General features: G+C 46.5%; 1 protein-coding gene across 1 annotated transcript in view; it reads left to right on the forward strand.

Annotated features, from left to right (window-relative positions):
- Positions 1 to 21,323, forward strand: part of ABTB2 (ankyrin repeat and BTB domain containing 2) — a gene marked incomplete at both ends in the record, with an annotated part of 109,897 nt that overhangs the window by 66,552 nt on the left and 22,022 nt on the right. The window contains 2 exons of the mRNA XM_082283795.1: positions 5,835 to 5,981; positions 8,567 to 8,777. Coding sequence (XP_082139921.1) covers positions 5,835 to 5,981; positions 8,567 to 8,777 — 358 coding nt within the window. The remainder of the gene's footprint in view (positions 1 to 5,834; positions 5,982 to 8,566; positions 8,778 to 21,323) is intronic.

The following is a 21,323-nucleotide window of genomic DNA, read 5'->3' on the forward strand; positions in this document are numbered from 1 at the left end:
GCAAAATGTGTGGGATGAGGACAGGCACAGGGAATTTCCTCGGAGTAAGGAGGCATTTGTGGTGACTGTCCATCAGCTCCTGCCCTTTCCCTGGCAGTGCATGCAGAAGGAGTGGCACTGTTGCTGTAAGCTCCACTGCTTTTCCCTGCTTTTTAGACTTCCAGTTGCTGCAGTGACCTGCACCCCAGGAAAAAGGGGCAGTGGTTTTTGAGAGTGCTTTATAACTCTCTTCTGGGGTATTTTGGTACTTCAGTTAAGCGCTGCCTGTTGACACTGAGCTACAGGAAGGACCAGACTTGAAGGCAACGCATCTCTTATAACATTCCTGAAGTCCAGGAAGACTGTATTTTGTTAATTTGGAGAGGATATTGTCTCTTGGAGCAGTAAGATCAGTGAATGAGAAATGAAGCAAGAAGAAATGAAGCTTGAGGGCTATGTGACTCTGAGGTGTCCAGAAGTGTCCCCTTAGGGGACATCAGCTCTTCGATGGAGAGATCCAGTGTAGCACTTGCAGAAAATTAAAAAATCTCCCCCACTTGAAGCTCCTCCCTCCTCTGCTTCTGCTCCTGTTTCCAATTACAGAATTAATGTTTAATGTGGATGCAGATATAAGAAACTGCGTTTGATTTTTCTTACTGCTGACAGAGACAAACTAGGAGGGATGGCTGCCTGCTTTCTAGCAGAAGCCACACTCTTTTCCTATATGTGAGCAATTAGGTGCATTGTTCCCTGATCACAAGCCTCTCTCACCCATCTATAGCATGGCTGCAGTTGATTACAGAGCCTGATGTGTTTAGATTTTGCGGGAGTTCCATCAGGAACACTTTGGCTGCTGTTTTTTGGAGGGGTTTGTTTATGTTCTGTCCAAATGATCCCATCTCATTTCATAAAATAAAGGAGGGTCGAGCTTTCCTAGCAGCGCTAGGTCAGCGAGGAGAAAAGGAGCTCCAGGAGCTGGCACGTTAATTCCTGCTGGCGCTCCACACTCGGAACTGATTGGCAAGAGGGAGCTGCAGGGCATTGTGTGGTGTGGGAGAGCGGGGAACAGAAAACAAGGAGAGCCTTGAACGCTCCTGGCCATGAAGAATTGCAGGACTTTGTGCAAGGTGACAGCCGTCCCCATGTCATGGCCGCGTTCCAGTGCGGGACCTGCACTTGCACTTGGCCGAGGCTTCCCCCGGCTCCATTGGAATCGATGGGATTTGGCTACTCCAGCCCAGTCAGGTCATCACTGCCCGCCTTCAAAACTTTGGCCTTCCACCGTGTCAGTTCACAGGGATCAGCCGTTGTTCCCACCCCCTGGAATGTTTCTTGTGGAATTTATCCCAAGCCAAACACTGCAAAAGTACACTGGTGCAGGGATGCCTGCTTGGTTTCCTAATGCGTTTTTCAAGCGTACTCACAGCACTCCTGGTTTCACACATGGGGCTTTTAGGAATAATTTATAATGTACAGAGATGATTTCGAATTTTCCGAGGGCTTTCTGGTTGGTTTGGCCAAATAGGTGCTTTTTTTCCTATTGTTCTGATTTGTTTTATAGAAGTGTTCAGGTATAAATGACACATTATATTGTCCCATACACTTAGTGGGGTTTATATTTTTTTAAAAAGTAGTTTATGATGTATATCCCTGTCCTAATTTTATTCCTGATTCTTTGCCTAATCTGTTGTGAACAGAGCCAGTGCATTTCTGGAATAAGGGAGTCAGTACCCTGGGCAATTTCCATGAGGAATCCCAGACAGCAGAATTTGAGTGCTTTCCAGCCAAGTCTCCTTGGCCCTTTGCCACTTGTGAGTGGCCCCATCTTAACCTCTTAAGTCGTCATATAAGTGTTTGAAAGCCATCAAACGGCTGATGAGTTAATCTCTACGAAGTTGTCTGCCAACATCAAGGGTCCAGACTGGAGAAAGCCCAGAGAAAACCATTACATCAAGGTAAAAACGATGGCAAGTCCCTTTGCATGAACGTGGCATGCAAATGGTGTGGACTGTGAAGGTGCCGTGGGTAGCTGGAAAATCAAATGTTCAAGTCTCAGGACAAAATTCAGGGAAAGGTCTGCATTCGCCTGTATCTTGAGATCAAAAGTGCAGAATTTGATGCCAGCCTCTGAATTATGAGGACATTCAGAGATGGACCTGGGATTCCTCGCAGGAATTGTCCTGCTTGAGGAACTGGATCCAGCTTGGGGAATCACAGAATCATGGAATGGTTTGGCTTGGAAGGGACTTAAAGATCATTTAGTTCCAACCTCTCTGCCATGGGCAGGGGCACCTTCCCCTATCCCAGGTTGCTCCAAGACCTGTCCAACCTGGCCTTGAACACTCCCAGGGATGAGGCAGCCACAGCTTCTCTGGGAAACTGTGCCCAGGTCTCACCACCCTCATAGGGAAGAATTCCTTCCCAGTATCCCATCTAAACCCACCCTCCATCAGTTTAAGGCCATTCCCCTTTGTCCTGTCATTCCACACCCTTGTCCAAAGCCCCTCTCCAGCTCTCTTGGAGCCCCTAGGTTCTCCCTGGACCCTTCCCTTCTCCAGGTTGAACGTTCCCAGCTCTCCCAGCCTGTCTCCAGAGCAGGGGTGTTCCAGCATGTGCTGGAAACCACACAAGAGCTTTGCCCAGCCCCGCTCGTGGGAGCCATCACGTTACAGCCAAAGCTCTCCTCAGAACTGCTGCACCTCTTAAAGCAGAAAGATGTCCAGGAGTGTGAACAGACTTTTCCCTGGATCTTGCTCAGACTGGAAACATTTTCAGTTGCTATTAAAAAGCATCAGATTACGGACAACAATTTCAAACTCTTTAGGCAAGCAGAATAATTTGAGTTTAAGGAACTGCTTAACTGGAACTCACCCAGTCGTGACTGCCTTTTAAGAGCGTTGGCAGCAAGTGCTCGTGAACAGGTTTCGTATTTAACTGGGGTAGAATAAACATGGCTTTATTTCCAGCTGCTGTTTCAAAGGCTATGGAAAGATCAGGAACAAATTGTTACCCAGCCGTGCCTTAATCGAGAATCAGGCCATTCCAGAGATGACTTCTGAGCTCCTCCTGCTCCTGAGGTCCTAAGCCACACTCAAATTCATAGTCCCTCCTTAACTCCACCTGGGCTTCGATCCTGTTCTTAAAATCTTAATTTAAAAAAACCTGCCCAAGTGGTTCATTCCTGCACAGTAATTATGTGGTGTTTCACATTGTTGTTTTGTGGGGAAAACACACTTTGGGAAAGCCAGGAAATAAGGGTGAGTATCAAACAGAGGGTGTTTTGACATGGGTTAGTTTATTTCTATTGCAGTTTTGCTTATCTTGCTAGTCATGATTAAAAGCAGCGTTGCCACTAATACAAAAATGCAGGAAAGTGAATGCCAGGCAGAAACTTCCCCATGATTTATACCACTGTAACAGCTTTTGACTGAAAATTCCATTATTTGGGAGGCAGGAGAGCAAGACCCATAGTTTGGGATATAAATAATCAGCACAAGGCAGTTGTCTGTTACCAAAAAAACGGATTTTAAAATTATTGTTAAAGATTAGGTCCTGTTCCTAATTATCACTGGGCAAAGCTGGACTGCAGATGTCCTTGTGCCTGATTTTCTCATCTGAGGAGCAAAGAGGATGCTTTTCCAACTCTACGGAGTTACTGGAAGCGGATCAGAGAGGAAATCCTGATGAGGGTGCTGCAAGATAGAATAGTTGTGGGGTACATTTCTACTGTGCTTCCTGCTGCCTCAGAATCAGTGCTGGGAGGTGTGTCCTCATTCCCAGCCTTGCTCGTACCTATGGAGACCTTCCAGACTTTGAATCCTTGCCTCATTAGAGCCTGATTCATCCCCATCTCCGACCCCAGGGAAAATCCCCAGTGGCATCACTGGGCTTTGGTACGTGGCCGAAGTCTTGGTAAATTCCTTATTCCTCTCTGGTACGTAGAGGATGCTCCTCAGCTGTACCCAAGGCAGGTGACAGCATAAATCTTGTCCCACAGCAATCTTGGATGAGTCATTTTTCCAAAGGTAAATAAATCCTCCCTGTTTTCCTTGCACCACCTGGCAAACTGTGAACTGGAAAATTGAGAAAATGTTGTTGCCTTTTGCGAGCCAAAGCGTTCTGCAAACCTTTTATTTTTAATTCCTTGTTAGAAAACAGAACCAACTGAAAGTGGCTGGCAGAGAAAATGTGCCCCATTTCTTTCCCTCTGCCGGGCTCAGCAGTGGAGCTGCCAGTTTCTGTTTTCGCCTCTGTAGAATTATGTGCCTCTATTTGAAAGTTTTGACAAATCAGGCTGTTTTCATTCTCCCTCTGCCATAAATTCAATCCATATGTCTCTAAAACATCCTTTCATAGCTTTGGCATGGAAAAGGAAGTGGCTTGGGCTCTGTATAGTGTATTTAAAGCAAAGCTCTCCTCGTTTGCATGCATGGCTTCTGGTAGCTCTTAAAGCCTCAACTTCCTAATTATTCAGGTTAAGAGGGCACTGGCAGAGTGTTCTCCATTAACTAACAGTGATGTACAGTGAAGAAGCACAACAGGATAAATCATTCTCTTATTCTCATCATGTCCAGGAAGTTTTTGATGCAGCCCTTGGCTTTACCACCAAGCAGGATGCAAAGAGGATGTGAAAAGGGTAGGAGAGATCAATCCGGCATAAAATCTCAAAAGAAAACATCAAGACAAAGAAACAAAGGGTCTTGCACAATGAGCTGCAGGGTTTTGTTGGGCAACAATGCACAGCACCTCTGTGACAGGAGGTCACTGCCACAGGAGTAAAGGATCTCCACATCCCAGGCTGACCCGGGGTCGGGAGGTGAGGGTGGAAGGAAACGTGGGTTCGAGCTGAACTGTATTGCTGTGGATCAAAGTTAAAAATCAGAAATACAGGATATGCAGCAGGCTAAGAGCCCAGGCAGTCGTGGCTGCTCTGAGTGGCCATTGTCTGGAATCGTGGAAAGTTTGGGCCAGGAGGTGCTGCTGGAATTGCGGGATGGATCTATAATTAAAAATGGGGCAGGAACATTGGCTGAGTGACTGCAGGTGGCTTTTTGGAGTCCACCTGCCCTGTGGGTGCAGTGGTACCAGATCTACCCTAGGGTGTCACTGGACAGGGCAGGTCACTGTCCCACCCCAGCCTCTGTCACGTGCACCCTGCTCCCTGCCTCACACCCGCTCCAGAGGCCACATTCCCTCTTTTCTCTGTGCCACACGGAGCAATCGGTTGCTGTGCATCCACACTGCTGCGTGCAAGGTGAGGAGATGTGTGTGGTAAAGCTGTGCAGTGTAATTACCTGTCTAATCTCTCCATCACACACAGGGGTCATTTACAGAGATGCAAACACAGGCAACCTCAGAACTCCTGGGCGTCGCTTGGCGCATCCAGAGGTGTGTGCATGCAGAGACCACAGCCTGAGCACCTGAAACTGCCTGGCAGGTTCAAAGGGCTGGCACAGCCCGTGGTTTTGTTTGCAGGGTTGCAGGGATGGGGTGGACTCCAGGCTATATTCCACATCTCTCCAGATCAGGCCCTTCTATCTGGGCATCTGCATACAGCTGTTCAGCAGCGAGCCAGTTGTTGTATAAACACGAGCAGAGGCTTCACCACAGCTTTTCATGTAGTTTTATCTCGACTGCAATTTGTTTCCAGCTCCTAAACGCTGTAGGAACATCCAGCCTTACTCCCTGGAGCCTGTTTCAGCCATTCCAGCAGTGTTCACAGCGCCGTTTGATTCCCTTTGAACTGTTCCGAAATTCCCGGAGAAAGGCGCGAGTTCTGCATCCCTCCTGGAGGGATTTGCTTTTCCACACGTGTGGGCTGATTTGTAAGAGGTCTGCTGTGTGCTCTGCCCCAGGTGTGCTGTCCCTCCCTGCCTACTTCAGCCCCTACAACGACGGCTCGGTGTGCAGCGATGGACGGGCCGACGCCTACGCCCAGCTGGAACTCCGGACCCTGGAGCAGTCCCTGCTGGCCACGTGCGTCGGGAGCATCTCGGAACTGAGTAAGTTTGGGATGTAATCAACCCCAGGATTCTTCCAGCAGAGCAGGAGAGCCCATCCCTCCACAGCTGAGGGCAGCAGGAGTGCTGCCGCTGTTGGCAGCGTGAGCAGCGTTTAAGGTTGGGTGAGATTTAACTTTCTGGTGGTGCTGTTTATGGAAATCAGCTGGTCTCATTAGTCTGCTTTGTGTCTAATTCACCTGGAAAGGCGTAAGATGTGCCTTTTTTTGTTTTGTAGGGATGCTACTGCCAACTAAAGTTGGATGCTCTTTACAAGATGCCTCTGGAGGCTCTCCTGTGCATTTGTGGAGCACAGCAGACCTCCCTCAGATGGCAAAGAGGGGTCTCTTTGTTAGTGTTTCTGCAGTGGAAATGTCCAGGATATTCAAGGAAAAGCTTTTTGGTTACTTAAAAAGCAGAGGAAAAAAAATCTAAGAGTACTCTGGTAACAAAAATTTGTTCAAACTGCCCCCCCCCCCCCTTTTTTTTTTTTTAAAAGCTGACCAAATGAAATGTTCCATTCCTAGAGTACTCACAAAGCCCCTTTAAAGTAAACAAAAATGATTTGTGTTTTCCTGGTCTACTTTTTCCTTTGCACCGTTTCTGCTGGCATCACTTTCTCAGCCTGCACCATCTGAATGCTAATGAATGCCAGGGCCAGTAAGGAGTTTGTGGGTTTCACCATTTATTTTGCAACCTGCCTTAATTTGAGGTTTTCAAATTCCTTTAACACACCTCTATTTATCCTGGAACACAAGAGAACATTTGTAGCGAGGGCCTGAGATTGAATACAGCTTCCTCTCTCCCTCTTCCCCCGTCCCTGCCTGGCCAGCTTGGTCAGTCCATCCAGTGAATGGGTCTCCTGATACAGTTGCCTGCTTTTTTTTAAGACGTTGCTGCCCGTTGCCAGAAGAATAGAGTGAGTGTGCAAAGGAGAAGGATCGTTATTCTGAGCTGAAAATTTGAATTCCAGATGCATTTCTGCTGTAAACCGTGCAGACTTCTGTGTTAGCACCAGCCAGCGCTGGAGGATCCGTGATGCTCTCGTAAAACGTGCGGATCCTGGAGCTACTGAAGTGGAAAGGCAGAGTTGTTAGAAGGATTTTTTTATTATTCTGAAGTGGGTCCTTAAAGCTGAATGTGCTGTACAACAAAGGAGTGGCACGGCTTTAGACTGCAAACTGAGATTTTTAATACCCTGTTGGTCTGAACCACTAAAAAATGTCATGCTTAGACATACAGTAGCTTCATGGGGCTTTCTCCTGTGTAACAGTAGAACCCCAGGGGTTCTGGCTGGAAAATTCAGTGTTGCTTTTAGATATAAATGAACAAATAATAACTTCCCAAGAATTTCAGAGGGAGGTGTTGCTAAAAGATACGTGGCACTGCTAAGCTCAGGGCGCTTTCCCAGGAGCCAGCTTTGTGATGGGGCGACTATTTCGGTTCCATCCTTTCCCAGTATTGTAACTTTTGGACACAATAGAGCAATGTTTCCTGTGAGGGTTTGAGGGGAATGTAAAGCATAAAGCAGCAGAGATTCTCCCAAGGAAAAAACAGATCCTAGCTAAGTATAGTAATAATTCAGCTCACTGCTTGGTAGTCACACTACTCAGAGATGAAGCTTTTAAAGCTTTTTTGGAGTTTGTAATGCACCACAACACAAGGAGAATAAACAGGGTTGTGCCTAAGGCAAGCTTATTGCAAAAAGACCAGCTTTGGGGTCCTTGCCCTGAGAACTTTTTAAAAATCTGCAGTCCTAACAGTCTGAGTGCAACCGTGTAATCCAGGTCACCTCCTTCCAGGCCTTCTCAGGTCCACCCTGCTCCGACATAGAGGCAGCTTGGCTCGAGTTCAAAGACCAAGAGGACTGAGAAGCCCAGAGACCTCCTGGACTGAGCTTCTTACAGTGCTAAAGGACAAATTTCTGGCACAGCTTGAGACAGCCAGCATGATAAAGATTGGCTTTTTATTTAATAAAAGAGTCGGGTCTTGCCGTTCTGGAGAAACCTGCAGCTAGAGTGAGAATGGGAGCAGCAGACCCCTAAAAGAAGGGGTTTCTGTCTTGAATGTAATGTCCCTAATTTGTCTCAGGTTCCTGGGCAGCAGGGTAGAACAGCATGACCCAGTTGGAAGAAATGGGGGCAACGTCCTAACAAAAATAAGAGTGAAGTGTTGGTGCTACTGACTTTGCCCTGTGAAACTGTCGCTCCCAGGCTGGGCAGAGGACATTTTACAAAGACATCAGTAGTTTTTGCAGGCTGGCAAAAAAACTTGGTGTTTGTGGGTGGAAAGAGGAGAAAACCAGCAGTAACCCAGCAAACTCACTGCAAAGAACGCATGGTAACTGGGAAGTGTTTAATTTCGCATTTTCTAACTGGTAACTTGCTCTTTGAAAGCAAGTGCTGTGGAGTGGCAGCCTGAGGGACAGGACACCCTTCTGCCTTCGTGGAGGAGGTTCTGTGCACACAGCAAACATTTCTCTGGGCTGTGAGAGCTTTGACTTGTTCAAAAAGTGTGATTAAAAACACTGTAAAGAGATGATTTTGTATTTTCTCTCTCTCTGTGTGTGTGTGTGTGTGTGTGTGCAGGTGATTTGGTCTCGCGAGCCATGCACCACATGCAGTGCCTGAACACCATCCGGCCCGGCATGAGCCCTGTCCGGCAGACCCGGCAGCAGCAGCCCATCTCCTGGTCCCCTGACGCCCTCCACACCCTCTACTACTTCCTACGCTGTCCCCAGATGGAATCCATGGAGAATCCCAACCTGGACCCTCCGAGGATGACGCTGAGCAATGAGCGGTAGGTCGGTGAGCTGGGAGCGGGGCCGGAGCAGGCTGAAAGGGCTCCTTTGGTTGGGTTTCCAGGGCAGTTTTGTGGGATGCTACCTATGAGGCATCAGTTATTCCTGCAGCCAGGCCAGATTAGGTTGTCAGCCCTGCCAAGTTTGTGAAGCCTTGGAATTGGAGCTGGAAAGTGAGCTGTTTTTTTCGTGCAATCTTTCCGAGCGAGGCATAAGGCTGCGTGCTGCCAACAGGGCTTGTCTGGAGACCTTGCCAAAAGTACGTGTGGTTGCCTAAAGCAGGAAAGGCCTTCCCAAAGAAAATGTTACCTCCTGAACGGCGCCAGTTAACAATTGTCAGAGTTCTGGGGAAGAGCAGCACTGTTCGTTGTGGGGAGGGTTCAGGGGATTTATGGACATCCTGCTTAAGGATTGCTTCAGTTGATGCTGTGTGTCTGGAGTAGAAGGAGATTTCTGTAGGAAGCCAGGAAGTAACCAGGGAAGGCAGTGGGTCTCCTGCCTTCTGCCAGCTCCATAACCAACTCTCAAAGTAGGGCCATTATTACAGCGGTCAGAAATTTTCCAGTGGGATGTTTTTTCTCTTGGAAGCCTCCCTGGTTTCCTTCCTGCCCAGCTCCTTGGCAGGCTGCCTGACAGGCTGGTGGCACAGGAGAGCTGAGGAACCCTCAGAGCTGAGTTCCTGGACAGGTCAGGCAGCTGCTGCTCCCCAGTTGCCTTCTGCAGGGAGATCCAGGCCACTCCAGACTTGTTTCCCCACTTTCCAAGTGCACATCCAAGTTTCTGTTTATTTCAGAAATCTTAAATGGGAAGTTCTGGTTTCTGGTTATCCATTTTAGCTTGCTTTTTGGATGTCTTTTTAGCCTGCTGGACATCAGGGTGAGGGAAGGCTCTATCCTGGCCTTTCCCAAAAGCAGCCCTTGGTAGGGGGGTTTCCCAGTGCATTGGTGTGTTGAGGCCATACTCACAAAACAAAAAAGCAAAGTGCTTGCTGGACAGGTGAGGGAAAGGAGAACATCTCTGCAGCTTTCTAAATAACATGGTTTCTTCTTCCCACCTTTGGCTCTACTGTACTCAGCCCCAGCTTCTGAAATCGGTATGAAATGGTAGTACAATAATAAAATAACAAAAATAATTAATTACAAAATTAAAAAAGGTTGTCTTTCTGTTTGATCCTCCCCTGAAATCTTTCCAAAAAGAGCAGAACTCTCCAAAGAGAGGGAACTGATGTACACATATGAAGAATCAAAAGGAGTTAACTTGAATAAAATAGGAATAGAAAGGACCATGGCTGCTGGTAGCTCAGTCATTTGGGCTCACTAACCTTAATCAAGGTTACCCCTACCCTAGTGCAAGGCTGTTTATTTTGCACACTGTGCAAAAAAAAGAGTTTTCCTGAGGCCAGGTTGTGTAAAGTCGTGCCACTGGTTCCCACAGCGGCACAGCTGAGGCTGCTGAACAGCTCATACCAGAAATGTAGATTAGGCTTTCTATTTTGTGTTCTTTTCAGTGCTCTCAGTGTAATGATGTTACTGCAGCTACGTGTTTTATACACTGGGGATAATAAATGAGTTAAATCAGGAGAGCAGTTATCTCTCCAATTGCTCCCAAACAATGCTCTTCACATGGTTCACCGGAGTTTTTTTGGAATGCAGGCTGCCGCTCTATTCTGTTTTGAAATCCGCACTAGATCCTACAATAGCTGGGGTAAGGGAAATTTCTGCCATTTTTTTCTGACCAGTACTTAGCTGTAAAGGAAATTAAAGAGGATATATTAAAATGGAGCAAAAACTGACATTAAGGGGAAAAAAAAAAAAAGAAAAAAACAACGTGAGCACTTAAAGAACTGGCTTTGAAAAATTTATGGAAGCTGGAAATGAAATTAATACTGCCCATCCAGCCCTGCCTTTGGGTTGCTCCAGGATGTGTTTGTCTGTGCCTCACTGTCCCGAGCTCTGGGCATGTGTCTTGCAGGGGCAGTGGGATGAGTGCTGCTGGCAGCACTTGGCAGAGGAGGTGCTTTGCTGGCTGAGGTGCTCCTCCTGGCTGAGGAGGAGAGGCAGCCGCGGCTGGTGCGAGACGCCGGACTCGTGGCGTGAGAGACGAGGGCACTGATTCACCTAATGTGACTTGGCAAGGCTGTGCAGCCCCGTTCTTTTATTCCTCCCTGAGCTGTGCTAAATCAGCTGCAAACTGGGCACTGCTCTTTTGTGTGTGTGTGTGCTCGCTTTCTGGAATAGATGTGTTCCGTGCACTGCAGTCCCAGCTCGCTTTCTGCTGGGAAAATCCCGGTCACAGGCAAGGACAATAACGCTGACCTGTTCTGCCTTTGCTCGTGCCACAGTCCCCACCCTCCTGCCTAAATCTGTAAATCTATTGATCTGAAATGGAGCAAAGAGAGGAGGGGGTGGCTGTTAGAGCTGCAGACTTGGAAAAATCTGATTTTTGGGAAGGTCCATGAGCCACACAGAGTCAGTGGAAGGAGCTGCGGTTGTTCATCCACAGGCCTGGCAATCTGCTGTTCGTTCTGGCTCCCCATGTGTCACACTGTGCTGCAGACTGCTGTGAAAACCATAGCACCGTGGGGTCTGGGAGGTCTTCCCTTCAGCATGAAGGCAAGCCTAGGATTCAGTTCTGGAGCCATGCCCTAATGGAGGCTGTCACGTGCCGTGAAGGGCTTTTAAGAGCCTGGCTGAGCTTCTGAGCTTACCCTGCAGCAAACTGCAGAAGGTATGAAAGCAGACAGGCACACTTGCAGGTTTGAGGCACCCTAGTGAACAGAGCCAGTTTCAACCCACACGAGTGGGTTTTCATCCACGCTGAACACCTTGGCAAAAGACCTGAGGGGAGGAAGCTGGAGAGTGCTGCAGCAGTGGGGGGATGGAGTCATCTCTAGAGCTCTCTGGAGTATGTGGATGGTGTGGGATATCCCATAGGCTGAAACTCTACAGAGTTTGTGGCTTGGTGATGTTTGCTTCTGGCACCTTCAGGTGAAGGCGTTGAAGCAGGAGGAGGAGAAGAGGCAGAATTAGAAAGCACTCGGATATCTCAGGCAAAACATGCAACATTTCCAAAGTGAATGCAGCTGCTCGCTGTGCAACCGAGCCATGGCCCACTTGGAACCCCAGAATGACCTTGTTTGCTGCACAGACAATAAACCATCTGCTGTTTGGGGTCAAACAGGACACCTGAGCAAGCGTTTTGCAAACACAGAGTGCCACTTGTGCAATATTTTGGCGAAGGAATTAGACCCTGAGGTGAGCACGAGCTCAGTGAGGATACACCTGAGTGCCCAGAGGCTCGGAGGTTTTCCATGTCAGCAGAGCTCTGTCTGTGCTGCTGCAAAAAAGGGCTCTGCTGGGCAATAAGATACTTTTATTTTCTCTGAGATCCTAGTCCATGTTGGGGGTCAGATGATGTGTTTTTGGACCAGACATGTGGCACTCCTGCTTTCTTCACTCTGTTCCTGCTCTGGGATTTCTCCCGTTGCTTCCATCAGGCTGGCTGAGCTTGGGAGCACTCCTGCAGCGTGAGCTCATGTCCCAGAGCTGTTTGCTGGGGTTGTTTGGGATACTGTGACTTGAGAAGAGCCATTCAAAGGTGGAAACGAAGTTCCTTTCTCCTTTTTCACTTTTCCCCAAGTGGGATATAAAGCCTTTGTTTTATTTTTAGTGGTGTGTCAAGGCAGGAATGCTCTGGCAGTGATGCATATCTTGGGGAGTATTTGTCAGCTCCCACAGAGCCCAAATCGAGGTCAATATTTAGGCTCATTTTACTGCTGAATGGACTGCTCTGCCCTGGGTTAATTACTTGGCCAGGATAGTGGTCCAGCCTTTAAGCTGGGAATAGACACCACTGACTGCCCTCATCCTGTCTCCCTTTGGTTATCATGTGCCTTCAGCATTTATTGTTGGAAAGTCAGCGTGATCTAATACCTAAGAACAGGCAAAAAAGTTCGATCCTGCTTCCTTGTGTAGCTGTGGGTTTGGGTAGGCTGGGCTTCCTCCCCTTCTAGCTGCCCTGTTAAAAAACCTCTAAATTTTTCTCTGTTGTTGGTCCTGTTGGTCTGTAGAACATTCTGGAGCTAGTTCTAGGCTTGTCCATCAGGGCCTATGGTTCCAGCCGTGTCAGGCCTTTCCAAGCTGTCCACGTTGCAGCAGTGCCAACTTTTACATGTTGTCTGAGTTGGCTGGTGCATTATTTTATTCCAAACATCAGGGAGTATAAAACAATTTACATCAGCAGAAGCCCACAGCCTGTACCCGTCTTGAGCCTGTCAGTGAAAATCCAGCAAAACGCCGGGGAAATTCCAGAGCTGATGGAGGATTTGTCAGCTGCCAGCAGTGAAGTTTTGGGGCTTGCCAATTTAAAGGGAACTCGCAGCTCTTCAGCTGGAAAACTGCAAGAAGCCAACTACGGGGGCCACCTCGTAAGAAAGAGAGAAAGCTTCGTTCTGTTTGCCATGTGCAGGCTCCAGATTTGCTGCTTGTAAATAAACCTGGGCTCACTCAGTTTCTCCCTTGTCACAGAAAATCCTTCAGGAAGGCTGCTGCTCATCTTGCTTTCAGCTCCGTGGCTGCTCTTACCTACCAGGCTCAAAAGCGACCTGAATTCATTTTCTGCTTCCAACAGGAGTCTTCCCATTCCATCTGTTACCCCTCATGATCCAGAGCCAAAGGATAAACATGCAAACCAGGTTTTTCAGGAGGGTCAGGCAGGAAAAAAGGACTCCTCTGTGCCACGCTAGCTGGGCAGAAGAGGAAGGAGCTGAACTGCCCATTTGGGTTTTCCCTGTGGAGTATTCCCAGCAATGCCTGCTCTGAGAAGTTATTTATTGGGAAAGGGTGAAAAATGCATCTGATTCTGAAGGAAGATGTATCAGTGCTACAGAAGGAAAGATTGTAGCCCTTCCATGCTGCTTTTCAGCACCATTTGCTCAAATGCTCTCTTCTGCCAACATCTGAGCTATTTATTTAAATCATCAGTGGCTGCAACACTTGGTAGTTTTTGTCCTGTGTGTAATCTAAGCTTAACTTTGTCTGGAACAGAAAGCAGAGTTGGGTTGAAGTTAATTCTTCCTGATACAGTGTCAAAATCCTGCCCAAGCAGGATTGATTGGTGGATTGATTGATTGATTTGCAGTAGTCAGTGCATAAAGAGCCCCTGTGCCATGGCTGTTTCTGAATCCCCAGTGACCATCCAGTGGTCTCCTCATCCTATGTCCTAAATTTCATGTTTTGAAGAAGCATGGCTTTGATCTTACTTTGTTCCTTTTTACTTGGTGATTTCTAGGTGCATCATTAGAAATAATTAGAGCCTCCAGCTCCTTCCCTCATGGTTCACTGGGTTCTTCCCCTGTGTTCAGAAAATGCCTGGCACAACTAAATTCTGGAATTGCTTGAGACAGGAGTGCTTTGGTCACATGGATCACATTTATGGAAAGATACCAGTTCAAAATAAAGAGAATGTTAACAGCCCAGTTACTAATGGGAATTGTCTCCAAAAAGTCCTGCTTGGCATAGCATGGGCATCCAGCTGGCAGGAAAGGAAGGAAAATCAGGAATAACCTGCAGAGCCTGCTGCTGAGACCTGTGTTTGCTTGAGCTGCATCCTCAATATCCCTGAGAGAAATCCCTGCTTTCAGAGCTGGTTGAGGCTTTTCAGGACAAATCTCTTCTCCAGATGGATCTTTCCAGACTCTCACTGATCTGTCATGAGGCTTTTTTCCCCTCTGTTCCTTTTAACTGCAGGTTTATGGAATTTTATTAAGTGCAATAGCTACATCATTGCCTGTCTTTTAGATTTATCTGTGGCCTAGTCTTTCCTAATTCCAATTTAATGTATTTATGTCTGAATTCTTTTATTTTACAGCCATACCCTATTGTTTCCATGCAGTATCAGGAGCAGAACTTGATACACTTAGTTCCTTTGAAAAGGTCTGCAGTAAAACAAGTTCTGGGGTCTCTTGTCCGAGAGGTCTGAGTATCTTTCCATCCCGTCTGCAGCTGCCTCACCACGCAAAAATAGGTATACAGGAGTAATAAAAGTAGACCCTGATCCAGTCATTTGCCTTGAGAGAGCAAAATGCTGTGATCATGCAGAATTTAACAGCACTTAAATCCACTCAGAGTATCCCTGAAGTCAACAGAAAGATGTGTCCACATATTCCAGCCCCATCCCCATGCCACAGCCCATCGATTTTACTTTTTCCCCCAGAGCTGTTTGGAAAGGAATATAGTGATTAAATAGGGGGAAAGAGAAGGAAGCCTTACATTGAACTGTGCCATTAGGGCATTGCTTGTGCAGACAGGGCCCATAAAAACGTGCCCCCCTTTTAAAAGGGAAAAAAAAGCTATTTGCTATCCATGAAAGCTTAGTCTGGTGGATTTATTAGGAGAATAAAAAGGTTATAAACAGGTAAGATCAACTTCCTTGACCAACACAGGGGGAGAGGCTGTTGCCCTGCATTTTTCTGACTTTCACCAGTTAATGTCAGCATTAATTGTGATTTTGAGGTGTTCATTCACAAGGAGAGGGCATGAACAGCTCTATTTCAGAGGCCAGTAAGCTGCAACCCACATGTACCTATTGACTGAAATTAACTGTTCAGTGGCAGTGCTGTTCCTGGCCTTAGGCTGGATCATTTGTTTGCTGAACCCACACTAAATAGTTGCAATATATGGAATATATTCCACAATCTTGAGCTCTGAGAACATCTAAAAAGAGGAGCCACTAGCTTTAGCACATTTATGATGAGCAGCTTTCACCTTCCTGCTGTTAATGGGACATCTCAGCACATATTCAGCAGTAACTTCTAGATCAAAACAACAAAAAAATTACATTTTGACAGAGTCAGAGCCCATGGAAGTGGCACTCCAGCATAGGTGCTCCTGGTATTTTAAGCAGAAGGCTGAAGAGAGAGCCAGGATGAGGTGTTCATGGAATATTAAGGGGAAGGGAATTAGAACAAGTCTGGCTAAAGTCAGTAGGTGACAGACACCCGTTATGCTTCCATTCCTGGAATACTCCTGCCTGTGCCTGGCATCACCTCTTGAGGTATTTTTACGTCTCATCACTGTTTTTTTGATTGTTCATTTCTTTCTAGCTCAAAGACTGCAGAACTACAGTGCGAGTGATGACCTTGGCAGTGGTGAAGGGAATTAATTGCAAACCCTGAGGATCAAATCCATCCAAGTGTAACTGCTGAAGCTGGCAGTGCTCTCCACTCTCAATTAGATACTTTCCCCCTTCTCTTTTATGTTGTTTGTATAAACAAACACTGCTCAATTTTACTTTTTTTTTCCCAACTCTACATATCTCACACCTGGGGCAGACCAGCCTTTCTTCCACGTTGCTGGCTGTTAGCAATTTGTAGTGTTATTGTAGTGCTTCCAGAGGAGCCCCCCCTGCATCTTCTGATCTTTCTGGTTTGGGGCAGGGGTGTGGTACAAACACAGATTATATAAATTCTCTGCAAAATTGTGAGGAGGAGAAGAATCTCAGTGCGTATGAAATGGAGCAGCACAGAGCAGACTACTAGCAAGGAGACGGGGAATATTACAGGTGCAAAAGAGCAAAAAAATTTGATGATAAAAGCTGTGTGTGAAGCTGTGGGGCAAAAAGTCAGGGTTTTGGGCTGTCTTGAGACCTTGCTGCTGGATTTTTCATGGTTTGAGATGTCTCAGATGTCACTGGTACAGCTGGGACAGGACACCTGAAAAACCACCCATTTCGTGTGCTCAGCTGACCCTGGTTTTGAGCAGGGGGTTTGGACTGAATGATCTCCAAAACTGCCTTCCAGCCCCACCTGTGCTGTGCTGTGGTTCTGATTTCAGTATTTGCCCTCAGAGTTGTTTAACATCTCTCCACCTGGTGATTTCCCACTTGACAGAAATCAATACCTTGTTCCCTGGAGAAGTGTGAGGTGTCTGACTGTCTTTGTCCTGTCAGTTACAAAACATTTGTTTGAAAAACACCATTTTCTGCTCTTACAGTGATTTTTACCCCAGTGCTGGGTGGGAATCCCCAGAAAGGCCATCACTGACCAAAGCCACTGCTGGTCCCTGTTTGTAAAAGAGTTTGAAAAGTGGAGAGGTGCTCTCTGGCTGTCTCGTTCAGCAGTGAAGAGCCAACAGGCACCGTGTGTGTGTGTGTGTGTGAGTTTGTGTGTGCTACCACCCTGCAATTACAGCTCCAGTAATTACTGTAACTGCTGCAGAGATGCCCACGTTGAGTTCTTGGCTTCTGCTCTTGAGTTTTTCCATCTGCTCAGATAAAAAAGAAGGTGCAAGGAGGTGGGAGCCTGGCAACTTGGCTGCCTGGAGTCTCTGGGCTGGTGCAGCCAGGAATCTCCAGTGCCTGTGGGCAGCCTGGGCCGTGAGTTGTTTGTTGTTTGCTCTTCACGATGAGCAGCAAACCAGCATTAAAATGGAAAGGCAAATAATCCAGGGAGGCCTAAACCAAAGCTGTTAAAGCCTTATAGAAACACAGGAATGAGTAAGGCAAAGTCCTCTGGCTTCTTTTTCCACCTTTTCCCACCTTTTAGACAGTGCCTATGGGAATAGTAGAGGACTGACTGAGAGTCTGCATCTCTGTGCTTGACTCTTGCAGGTTTGCTGTCTTTCCTGTCTCTGTCTTTCCTAGACACAGATCCTTAAGGACAGGCTCCTGATACCAGCAGAGTGCTCTTGTGACTGATACAACGAAAAATCAGTAATTCTGGGGATGAAAAGTTCTGGGCACCTTGCAAAGAACGGTGATGGTAACAAGCCAACAAGTTTCTCCTTTGTCAGTAATTGCTGTTTCCAATTGAAGTTAATATTGTTTCCTATTGGACTAAATTGCAGCCCTTCCCTTGCAGAACTTGCCTGTTTCCTGAGGAAGGAGTGAGCCGGTGCTTTAACAAAGGCCACGCTAAATAAATACAATGCTGAGCCTTTGCTGTGCAGCAGCCGGGGCTCGCGGGTTGTTGAGGGTTTTGCTGTTATTGTTCCTGACATCTTTGTAACACATTGCTGAGAGCAAAGCTGCACTGTAGAGTAAATAATTCTGGGTATAATTTATGATAATGGCAACAATCATTCTCTCTCTCTGACCTCGTGGAGATTAGACCTAAGCTTTCCCTGGGGTAATCCTAGGTTGATGTGTCTCTGCTTGGTTTCCTTTTTCGAGGCAGTTGGCACTTCCCTGTCCCATCCCTGTGCTGCCCTGACCTCGTGGTCACTTACAGAGCTCAACTGCACTATTTTAATCACACAGTTTTTACAGCAGCTGCTGAACTGTGAGTTTTAAAAAGCACCTCTGCTCTGCAAGACAAATCCTATTCAAATGAGCTGCATGTCTGAGCTGATTCAGCCCTGGTTTTAGATTCTTCTGGGGCTGAAGCACCTGGTGTTGGTCCCATGGGTGCTGGTCTAACGTGTTTGCTGAGAGAGGAGGGACCAGGCTGTGCTTTGCTGGTGATGCTGCTGGAAGGGGCACTTCAGCCTGGAATCAAACAAGTTCCACTGGAGAGTTTGTACCTGCAGTTCTCTCTTCCTGGGAAAGATTGGAAAGTCTGTCATAATGGCTAGAGAGCAGAAGGGGGATGCAGAAGCTGGAAGGTTTTATTCCTAGGCTTGCTGGAAAACTCTCTGCTTCTGGAAGGAATTTGGTTAAGGATTCCTGACCCCTTTGGCGTCGTTCAGAAATGGAAAAGATCCTTCCAGACAAACAGGGGGCTCTTATGAGACAGGTGCTGCAGGACTGGGGACCTTTTCAGTGGGAAAGGATGAGTTGTCTGGGATGCAGTTCCAGAAGGTGGTCTAAGAGGAATAGTTGAGAGGAATGGGAACATGTTAGCATGAAATTATAGCAGGGCTAATATAACCTGCTCAGAATTTAGCTGCTTGTAATTACCCTGCTCCCAGCAGCCAGACTGAGTGATTAAGAGTTCCCTCTGTCAGCTATGCACTGTGCCAGGTAGCCAGTGCTCAGTTCCCTGTTGGGGCTGCCAAAATTCTTGAGGAAGGATCTCTCTGAAGAGTTGGTGCAGTGGAACATCACAGAAACATATGTGCCTTAAGTGACTTTCCATCTGGACATCCCATTCTTCCTTGTACAAGAAGTTACAATAGTGCAATTAATGCACTTTGGGGCCACTTTTGTTCTCCTGAACTGTCTGTGCTGAGACACTCAAGATACCTAAAGACAAGTGGCCAAACTGGCTTAATCTGAGAGCACAGTTTGCCCCAGTGTAGTGGGAAAGTTTTGGCTCTGTACATCTTCACTCACAGTCAGGGCTCAGAGGTACCTGCTGCAAAGAAAATATCGTGAAAACCAGTTTGTTTCTCAAAAAATGTTTCTTCAGGATTTTTTTGAGGTAGAAACCATGGGAAGAAAGGTGTGTCCTATGTCTCTCATACATTTTATTGATGACTTTTTTTGGTGTTTGGAATGCAGAGCACTGGGTGCTGGGAGAACAGTTTATTCGAGCAACAGGTACTGAAGTGTCGAGCAGGTGAAGATTTTAGAACACTGATATTTTCCTCAAAAACCTGAAAAAGAATAATTGTGCAATGCGAATTGAGTGCTATGGTGTTAGAATAGATTCATGTTTAGCTTTGTCATTTTTATCTTATCAATCATTGAAACTCCTGGGCTTTTAGATCTGCTTTTTTGGCGGCAGCATTTTAATGGGGCTGAAAAGAAAAAAAAAATATCATTATAATTTGGCATTAGAAGCAAAAATCAGTGTTTTTTCATGCTGGTCATTATCTGGGTGGGCAGCTGGAGCTTGAGATTCCTCCGTGTTCCTGTAGGAACCGCAGTGCTGCACCCTCAGCCATGGTCAGCACAAACCAGGTTGGGCCTGTTGCAAGAACAGGTTTTATCTGAGCATAAGAAATCTTCATTCTCTTATCCCTATTAGAATGTTTATCTCATCTGTTAATATGAGACTATTAGAGTGTGGCTTTTTAGGGAGAGAGAGATGGGGTAACAGATAACTTGATGCGGAGACTTGAGTGACAATTGGGTTTTTTCATCTACCTGTGCTGCAGGTGTCGGGGTGTAAACAAACACTGCTGCGCTCTTACTCAGTCATTTGCCACCTGGGCATAAAATCTGCAACTCTGTAGTTCACAGTCCATGAGAAATAGATAGAAAGCTTTGCTAATTTGACAAGCTGCTTTGTAGGAAGGTATTGGTTATGCCTCTGGCCTCCTGTTGGTGCTGGTATTTGGCCACATCGTCCTGAGGGTGCCAGGGTAAGAGCTTTTTTTCCATGTGTCCTGTCAGCATTGCTCTTGGTTAGGCCACACTGTGACCTGCTGAAAGATCTCCTGCATCCATACATCGAGGTATTTTAATTGCTCTCATTTGAAATTCAGTAGAAGTTCCTACCCTGTAGCAGGCAAAGCAAGAGGCTGCTCAGCAGCACTGCTGGCACTGAAAGCAGACTTAATAGCTGGAATTTGTGGCATCTGCTGAGAAGCTCCAAGTGTTGAAATGTAGTGCATGCGTGCTCTAAATTTAGGGTATTTGAAAACTGGAGGAATTTGAGCTTGGCCAATTAAATCCACCTACCAGGATCCCAGAGTTAAGCTGTTGGGTCTGCCATTCCCAGTGCTGTTTAGGTTCAGTGGTGCCCATTGATAGGACCATAAAAATCCCAGGGATAGAACCATAGAAAGAGTTTGAAATTGGGAGGTTTCGCAGTCCTAAACACAAAATGGAAGAATGAGATGATTTCTAGTCTGGCATAGAAGGACTTCATTGTAACCATTGTTTTCTTTGAATTCAGGACACTTTCGCTTGCATTTCTCGTATCTGTACCCTTATGTGGCACTGTTTATTCAGTTTTTTAAGGCAAAATGCAAACATGGAACTCCTCCTGCTTTCCAGTAAAAAGCAGAAACAAATTAATTCACCACTGGAACTTCCTCTTCATTCTGCACAGCAGCTCTTCAGTGTTTTAAGACAAGAACTGAGGAGCAGAGCAGAAGCTGCTTGAAGATTTAGGGGAAATGTGTTCATTGAGCAGTTTGCCATTAGGACAGAGCGATGTCCTCCTGCAAAATAATAATTTAAAGAAACTTTAAAAATGCCACACTGATGTCTATTTGATCCAGCAGTGATGTTACTCCTCCTTCTGAACTTTGATTAATGGCAGATTTTGTGTCTTACCTGGCACTGTTAGAGAGAAGAGTGCTGTCCATTCATTCATAAATGCTACACCCTGTGGGCTTTGAATGCCCTTTATTTAAGCAAATGGACTCTTAAATGACATTATTGGGTGGAGTGGGTACCTGATTTTAGAGCACACATTGCATTATTGTGCCTAAGAGGGCTCCAAATCCGAATGCTTTGGTGTGTTCTTAGTGCCTTCATGCTAAATTAATTCCTGGAACATCTCAGATTCCAGGAATGTGAAAAGCCAAAAGATTCCTTGGGTTTTCATGAAGAAAGCACTGACATCAGCAGCGGGGTGACTGACAGACACAGGGCATCCCTGCTCACAGGAGTGTGACATCAGTCAAGTCACAAGAAAACAGGAGTTTCATCAACTT

The sequence above is a fragment of the Coloeus monedula genome (assembly GCF_965178545.1).
Source record: "Coloeus monedula genome assembly, chromosome: 6".
In the NCBI taxonomy this organism is placed as follows: domain Eukaryota; kingdom Metazoa; phylum Chordata; class Aves; order Passeriformes; family Corvidae; genus Coloeus; species Coloeus monedula.